Consider the following 8,985-nt stretch of genomic DNA (forward strand, 5'->3'; position numbering starts at 1 on the left):
TATAAGACAGAAGTAAACAGTCAGTTCTTGAATTTCATGTGTTGGAAACAGGAAAAATGGGAAAGCAAAAAAATCTGAGTGACTTTGACAAGAGTCAAATAGTGATGTCTAGATGACGGTGTCAAATCATCTCCACAATGATCTTGTGGGGTGTACCCAGTATGCAGTGGTTCCTAATTACCAAAAGTAGTGCAATAAAGGACAACTGGTTAAACAGCACCAGGGTCATGGGCACCCAAGGCTCATTGATGCATGTAATGAGCGAAGGCTATGCTGTCTGGCATGGTCACACAGAAGAGCTACTCTAGATCAAATTGCCGAAAAACATAATACTGGCCATGATACAAAGATGTCAGAACATAGTGTGTAGTATGGCGCTGCGTAGCTGCAGACCAGCCAGATTGCTCATTATGCAGGTGATATTAATATTGTGGCTGATCAGTGTATATTTGGAGAACAACAACCGCTTTAGTCCAACTACACCCCATGATGCTGTAACTCAATGACCGCTTTTAAAAACGGGGGGCTCTTAGTTCACCCAGGATCTGATGGCCTAATGCAAAGTCAGTGGGTAACACCAGAAATCCTGTAAGAGTATATACCTAAACAAAGCAGCATATTTTTCGAAAATAAATCAAAACCTTGACATGATTAGTTGCTCTGCCTCTCTGGAATATCTTTACCCATTAATAATGGTGGGGGTGCAGACACAGAATGTTTTATTTTTTTTTTTATTTTTTTTAAACAGTTATCCTTATTAGTGTTATGTCATGCCAAATGATGAACAAAAAAACAAAAAAATGAAATTGGGCAGTGCACCTCACCTCAATCCTAAATTTAACTTTTCTTAAACACTAGCATTCTTTATACACCATTACTAAAGGTAAACCCACTTTAACCCTAAACTGAATATTTATACACACCCTTTATAAACCTATAACTCTTAATGCCAAGCACTACCATTGTGCGAACACCATGGACAGAGTGGATACGTTAACAGCTTTCAAGCACCAAAGCCACTGCAATATGCTGCAGACTATACCTTTATATCTGAATAATGCTTAGCTCCATGAATGTAGTACAATATTTACTCTGTAGTCTACTCAACAAAACCAAGACTACAATATGAATGTGCATATAAGGGGTACAGTCACTTTCCTGTACTTTTAATAGTGTTTTACATATCCTTAGCAAAGATATATTTGTGAGGTGTGAAAATGTAAATTACATGTAGAAATCTACACCTCTTTATCCTGCAACCGGGTACCTGGCTCTAAGGTCTGAAAAATTGTTATAAGCTCTGTTCTTTGCACTTGGCCATCGGAATAGAAAAAGCATATAAAAGACGAGATTAAAACAATGTTTGTATTTTACTCCTTATTTATAATGCTTGCCCTAGCTCTGCTTTGTCTGAGCCGATTAATGATGCCGTTTGCTAAATTATTAATATAAAGTTAAATGAAAACTGAACATCTCATAAAAGAGGGTTAACAAAAAGTGATCTGACAGTTCCCCTTTAAATACATAGTATATCTGCCAATTACTCCTTCCTCTCCTAGCTATTACTATATCTAGGTATTCCGATCACCTACAAAAAGATCCACAATTCCACTACTTCACATATACACTATATACTTTTCCTGATATGTTGATACCCCGGTTAGATAGCAAAAGACAGAAACTCTAATAGCTGTGCCTATAAAACCAGCCTAACAGAAAAAATCCTACACAATCAAGATCAGTAACAAAACATGCTGATGTGATAAAGGACTATTGCTGATAGGTTATAGGTCACCCCAGAGCGTCTCTGTGCTAAGTGATGTTTCTTTGTCATGATTGAGATGCATGCATAGTGGGGAGCCTCTGATGTTTATTTGAGCATAAATATTAATTGCTGCAGCTGTGTGATTTGCATTTCATTTAGGGCCAGTATATGTTTTAACTGTACTGAATGACAATGCTTTTCTTAAAAAGGAAGACCTGTTATTTCTATTTTTTGTAACATCTTTTTAGGCAAAAAAAAAATTATATATATATATATATATATATATATATATATATATATATATATACACACACACACACACACACACACACACAATAGTGGCATAAATATCTATTTCTAGGTATCCTCACTACTGTATTGCTTATAAAACATGTTAAATAAAGAATGTCACTAAAATAAAATTACATTTCTAAAACAAGAAAAAACAAACAAACAAACAAAAAAAAAACAACTAGTTACCGGTAGTTTAATTCCGCTGAAACAACGTTTATGACTTGCAAACTCCGTTGTAAGGATTTGTGTCATAACCATCTCAATTACATAAATATATTAAATATTCTGTTGAATTCTTACAAGATGACTGATATCCAGCAGCAATGTATTCAAATATTTTGGAGATAAAACAAGGGGCTTTCACTCTGAAAAATCTTTGGAGTCTTCTAGTACCTTAGAAAATGCAATATTTAACACAGAAATGCCTGCACATATATAGACTTGAAATCAATATTCTAAAAATGCAGCCCCTACACTATTGTCCACAAGTTCTAAGCATAGACATCTTTACATAGCTGGCACAGGGGTCTAAGCAGAGTGACAAAAGGGCGCAGGAGAACAATTCGAGAGGCAATTTTCCTTCTACAGGTCACAATGTTGCTCTTCTTGCAAGTATTTTCAACATGTTACCTTGTAGTGCCAATCTAAGCAGAGAGGGGGCAGCAGCAGGGCAGGACCAGAGGGTGCACATAACCACAGATTACCGTATTTATCGGCGTATAACTTTTTCTCCCTGAAAATAGGGGGAAAATGATGGGTGCGTGTTATACGCCGATATCCCATATTTACTTACCTGTCTTGAAGCGTGGGCCGGTGTTCAGCGCGCACCGCGGTACTGGAACTTAAATTTCAGGTTCCGTTTTCCGGCGGGACTGAAAGGAAGTGTGCTCACTATTGTGTGCACACTTCCTTTCAGTCCCGCCAGTACTGGAACTTAAATTTCAGGTTCCGGTTTCCGGCGGGACTGAAAGGAAGTATGCACACCGGAAACCGGAATCTGAAATTTAAGTTCCAGTACCGCGGTGCGCGCTGTGAAGCCGGCCCACGCTTCAAGACAGGTAAGTAATTATGGGACAAGAGGGAAAGTGCACTAGGGGACACTATGGGAGGGGGGAACACTATGGGAGGGGGGGGAAGAATACTATGGAAAGGGGGGGGGGACACTATGGGAGGGGGTGGAAGAATACTATGGAAAGGGGGGGACACTATGGGAGGGGGTGGAGAATACTATGGGAGGGGGGGAAAGAATACTATGGAAAGGGGGGGACACTATGGGAGGGGGTGGAGAATACTATAGGGGGGAAAGAATACTATGGAAAGGGAGGGAACTCTATGTGATGAGGGGGGGAACACTATGGGATGAGGGGGGGGGAACACTATGGGAGATGGGGGGGAAAATACTATGGAAAGGGGGGGGACACTATGGGAGAGGTGGAAATTTCCTGGAATTTCCTTCTGAAAATGAGGTGCGTGTTATACGCCGGTGCGTGTTATACGCCGATAAATACGGTATTTCCCACAGGCACTGCTAGTGTGAGAGGTTGGAGGCAAGTACAAATATAACAGGTCCGAGAGCAGACTAGCAACTGTCTTGACTGTTTTCCACTTTTGAATAATCTTTCTCACTATAGAATGATGGACTTTAAATTGTTTGGAAATGGCATCATAATTATTCCCAGTTTGATAGGTCTGGCGGACCGCCTGGCACCCCAACCGGGTGCCTCCACCAATCACTGCTTCCTAGTAATCCTTGAGTACCATAAGCAATGCACCGGACACCATAATCACCGTAGTCACCACTTCCAGCATTACAGCTTGGTTGGGGTCTCGCTATCCTCCACCCACCTTGGACCCAAGACCAGGATCCAGAAGTTTAGCAATCCCCAGAGTCAATATAGCTGTCCCCCCCACACATGAGATGAGACTATGTTGAGGGTAAGCAGGAACTCTGTTATTGGCAGCCACAACTGGCCTTATATGCAGGTCCACATGCAAAGGGCACCCCCCACAATTACATTGGCTCTAAGGTCCAGGACACTCCCACACAAAACAAGATAATCCCTCCCCTGTGCCTGAGAGATAATTGAGTCAGGATACTAAACTCAATTATCGCCAGGCACAGAAAACACACATTTTAACAACCTCCTGAAAGTACCCCTATAACACATGGAAACCCTGTACATGTCACATCCCCTGATAGGCCCGATCCGCGGGAGCAACATATCCAAAAATCACCAAGATCGGTTCAGGGGTTCGGGATTTCCATGGAGGTCATAATTTAACAGACCACACACAAGGCTCCTGCCCAAAAGAGTTCCATGAAATCAGGCTGTGCGGTCGGTCTCTTTCGGAAGTTCACAAAAGTACCAAACGTAGCAGTTCGTGGGTACACTCAGTGTATGTCCCTTGTTCGGGAGCTTGCTCCCACCGAACGCCACTATTATTATAGCAATACAGACGAACGTATGTAGAGATGGAAGTCGCAGCGGTGGTCATGCCGTTGAGTGTCCGATTATAGTTCCATGCACTCGACGACCAAACAACGCTGTATGTATTCGCGGCTAAAGATGGCTGCCACCACGTGTTTGCCCATACGAACGACGATCACCCAGCCGATCACCCATTAAGTTGCAGTTTAGAGGTATTAATAGGGTTAACAGCTGCACACTCCACTTACAGGTGGTCCAACTGTTCGGTAACCGAACAGAATAAGTACAATCCGTTTGGTAAGCCCCATATACCGAACCATATAAGTCTAAAGGCACGAACAAAGCTTTTCCACAGTCCTGAACCAAGGTCTAATACATGGGCCATAGTCCTGGGGCAAGAGGCTGGCAAGCAAGCCCCTCCAAGAACCAGTTGCAAGGTTACTTTTGCCACAATAGGTAGCAACAATTGCTTCTCTAAGATCATTATAGATGTCTTTCTTACTTGGCATTGTATTAACACACGTGAATGACCCAGAGGAGCAAACTGCTAAAACTTCAGCTTTTATAGAGGTGGTCAAACTTGATGATGAGCGATTAATCAAGGGCGTTTGATTAGCAGCACCTGTCTGCTACTTAGTCTTTTATTTGCTATGGATGCAGTAAGGATGTACTTAATTTTTCACACATTTAAAAAAAATAAATCATGAAATGTCATGTGTTGTTCATCTGAGGTTGTATATACTTTATTTTAATACCCGCTAAGGATATGTAAAATAAATAAAAAAAAAAAAAATATATATATATATATATATATATATATTTATTTTTTTATTTTACATATCCTTAGCGGGTATTAAAATAAATTAATTTTTTTTTAATAATTAAATAAATATATATATATATATATATATATATATATATATTTATTGCTTTCCTCACCCCTCCTAGATGCTATATCTACTCCTCATTCCCAGGTCCTCTACAAGGACAGCAGTACCTTAGCTGTTTCTAGAGCTGCACTCTTTAGGACAGCGATCTCAGATGTCCCACTTGGAATCTGTTGTACATATCCCTGAAGAAGTCCCTCATATATTATTCCGGACGAAACGCGTTGGATATATGGACTCTGATTGTTCTTAGTACTTATTTTATTCTATTGCCTCCATTTGCTCTGCTGCTTCAAGTTGGAATTTTGCTGTGTTTTCCACGCTGCCTTGCAGTTCCACTGAGAGTGGAGACATGCTCAGAACATCTTTATGTTTGTAAGTGTAACCAATAAATTCCTTTTGTATATTTCCTACATACTTCACCATGTATGGTTTTCTTTATCCATTTCTATGAAGACATATACCTATCTGAATTTCATATTTGGAGCTACTATCAGGTTTCATACTTCACATACCCCAAGGGGATGAGAGGGCTGATTTCACCTTTGTTTGTGAGTTTATTACCAACATCACCATTCCACTTACATTATATCACAGTGTTATGCTATGATTTGTATATGTTTATCTTTCTAGATTCTACCATATTCTTATATAGAATATCTCTACTCTGGTTATATTCCCAGGTTGTATATATATGTTGTATGCTTATTGAATGTGGTCTCCACTTTGTTGTTTCTTGTTTCACTATTTTGGGTGATTAGTGAGGTTCACCTGGGACCCTTTCAATCCAGCAGATTTATTATCTGTGATTAGTTTGTATACTACTCTGTTCTCACAAAGTATGCACAAGACCTTGGATCGGTTTTAAGATTAAACTGTGGGTCCCTCCTCCAGTTTAATTTTCCTGGGTATACAACTGGATTCAATTTTGCAGTACACCTCCCCATCCCCCAAACAAGGGAAAAAGAAAATATACCTATTACCGTTTGGATACCCAGTCTTTCCTTGGTTCTCTGAACTTTGCCATGCGCATTCACCAAAGTCGCTACTTCATTTCCCGACTACTCAGCCTGCTCCCTGGTTACCTACTGACAATTGCACTGAGATACTCAGGCTCGAGCAGACCCATTCATGGGGATAAACGTCCTATGCCACTGGAAAGGGAAAGCCAGGTTCATTCCCCCACTGTCCAACGTATCCCCGATTATCTGTACTGATGCTGCTACCACACTGGATTGGAAGCCATTTTCAGGAATTGGTTCTGTGAAATATAGCCCACAGACACACAAAGCCTACTTCCTTTGGTCCTTAAAGGGATTCTCCAGTGCCAGGAAAACATATCAGTTTTCCTGGCACTGCAGATTCCTTGGGGGGGGGGGCCTAAAGCGCATGCGCGGCAATGGCCGCTTGCACGCAATGGACCTCCCCATAGGAAAGCATTACTCTGGCGACACTGGAAGTCCTCATGCATAGCATCGTTTAAAACACTTTTCGCATGGTCCTTAAGAAGTTAAAGGAACACTGTACTCACTATAAGATCTTCATCAAGATTAATTTGTTATTGTGCCTAGTTGTTCCCTGCTCCCTAGTGAACCCAAATCTAAATATTTCACCAATGAGACTGTGACTGAGCTGAGACTGCATTTCCTAGCTCTCATACCTTAACATACCATGATGTCGCACGCATGTGGTCATGGTGTTTCATAGAGAATCGCATGCAATGATTTTCTATGGCAGAATCATAGGCACATGCGCCTACAGTCCCTCAACTGGAGACGCACATGACGCTAGGAGGAAGCTGTGGCACCGCTGAGATAGACTCGGTGCTGGAAAGCAGACGAGTAAATCATTTAGTTTTGTTTTTGTGCAAGCTGGGGCACTAAAAGTAGGCACATGAAAACTGTAACATTAGGAATACATATTTGTATTCCAAAGCCATGTTCCTTTAATAGTGATCCTAGCAACACATGAAGTCTTATCAAACTTGCTGGCAGCAATGATTTTCATACTTCCTTGAAGAAACTCTTTAAAGTTTCCCCACGAGAAACCTGAGATGTGTTGTTTAGTTACAGAGGGAATGCATTATCACATCTCTCCTCTCTCCCACCAAGTACTATCCTGCACTCGGTGTGGTGACGTAAAACCCATACAGCGAGTATCTGATAGCATAGCCCCGCCCCTTGGAGGTCCGCACGCTATTCCCTCCCCCGTTGCTCTCACCAGCTATCTCGTTCCGCCTTTATATCGGTGACCCCCCCGCCCCCTCCCCCTCCCTCAGTACCATTTGGAGCACAGCAGTGTCGTCTCCAGCTCTCGTAGCGCTGCTCGTGTCCGGCTCAGGTTTGGCAGCACGTATGTAACGGGGTCTCCGCTGCCTGTAGCGAGGGAATGATCCCCGGACCGGAGACTTTTTGACATGGCTTGAGAAGAACCGGAGCCCGAGGAGTGTGGACACCGCGCGTATTGTGTGGATGGCGGGAACTTCAAATATGGCGCCAAGGCGCGGCCTGACCTGCTGTATGGGCGGGATCTGAGTGACCCTAGAGCCAGAGGGGAAAAAATAAACAACAACATAATGCTATGTAGAAATATAGAACTTTGTACCCAGTATCTCTACATAGCTGTTATAAGAGGCACGAAGGTTAAATAGCATATTTTTATGTAACATTTATTTAGAGACTTAAGAATGTTCATTTCCAAAAATGCAGTAATAAGACCTTGCATACGTGTAGTTGCACTGTATTCTTTAACCCCTTAAGGACACTTGACATGTCATGATTCCCTTTTATTCCAGAAGTTTGGTCCTTAAGGGGTTAAAAAAAAAATCAGCAAGCGTGTGTATATGCTTAGAAATATTTAACCCCTTCAGGACCGGCCTGTTTTTGCGATGTTTGTACGTTAAGGACCAGAGCAGTTTTAACACTTTTGTGGTGTTTGTGTTTAGCTGTAATTTTCCGCTCTCTCATTTACGGTTCCCATACAAGTTATATATTGTTTTTTTCACAACAAGAAGGGCTTTCTTTACATACCAGTATTTATATTATGTCATATATTGTATTTAAAAAAAATAATAAAATATGGTGAAAAATAAAAAAAAAAACATGTTTTTGGACTTTTACTTGAAAAATATTTTACTTATCTACAAAAGCTAATGAAAAAAACTGCTAAATAGATTCAAAATTTTGTCCCGAGTTTCAAAACACCCAGTGTTTACATGCTTTATTGCTTTTTTTTTGCAAGTTATAGGCCTATAAATACAAGTAGGAAATTGCTGTTTCAATATATATATATTTTAAATGTATCAATAGTGACATTGTTACACCGTTATCTGTCATAAATCCCCGAAACACACCTAACATGTACATATTTTTTAAAGTAGACAACCCAGGGTATTTAAAATGGGGTATGTCCAGTCTTTTTTAGTAGCCACCTAGTCACAAACACTGGCCAAAGTTAGCATTTATATTTGTTTGTGTGTTAAAAATGCAAAAAAGGCTAACTTTGGCCGGTGTTTGTGACTAAGTGGCTACTAAAAAAGGCTGAACATACCCCATTTGCAATACCTTGGGTTGTCTTCTTTTGCAAATGGTATGCCATCATGGGGCTAATT

General features: G+C 40.9%; 1 protein-coding gene across 1 annotated transcript in view; it reads right to left on the minus strand.

Moving 5' to 3' along the window:
* BARD1 (BRCA1 associated RING domain 1) overlaps nucleotides 1–7,846 on the minus strand; it is a 76,872-nt gene extending 69,026 nt beyond the window's left edge. The window contains exon 1 of the mRNA XM_063429967.1: nucleotides 7,657–7,846. Coding sequence (XP_063286037.1) covers nucleotides 7,657–7,793 — 137 coding nt within the window. The 5' untranslated portion in view covers nucleotides 7,794–7,846. The remainder of the gene's footprint in view (nucleotides 1–7,656) is intronic.
* Between the last annotated feature and the right edge of the window lie 1,139 nt (nucleotides 7,847–8,985).

The sequence above is a fragment of the Pelobates fuscus genome, chromosome 8 (genome assembly GCF_036172605.1).
Source record: "Pelobates fuscus isolate aPelFus1 chromosome 8, aPelFus1.pri, whole genome shotgun sequence".
In the NCBI taxonomy this organism is placed as follows: domain Eukaryota; kingdom Metazoa; phylum Chordata; class Amphibia; order Anura; family Pelobatidae; genus Pelobates; species Pelobates fuscus.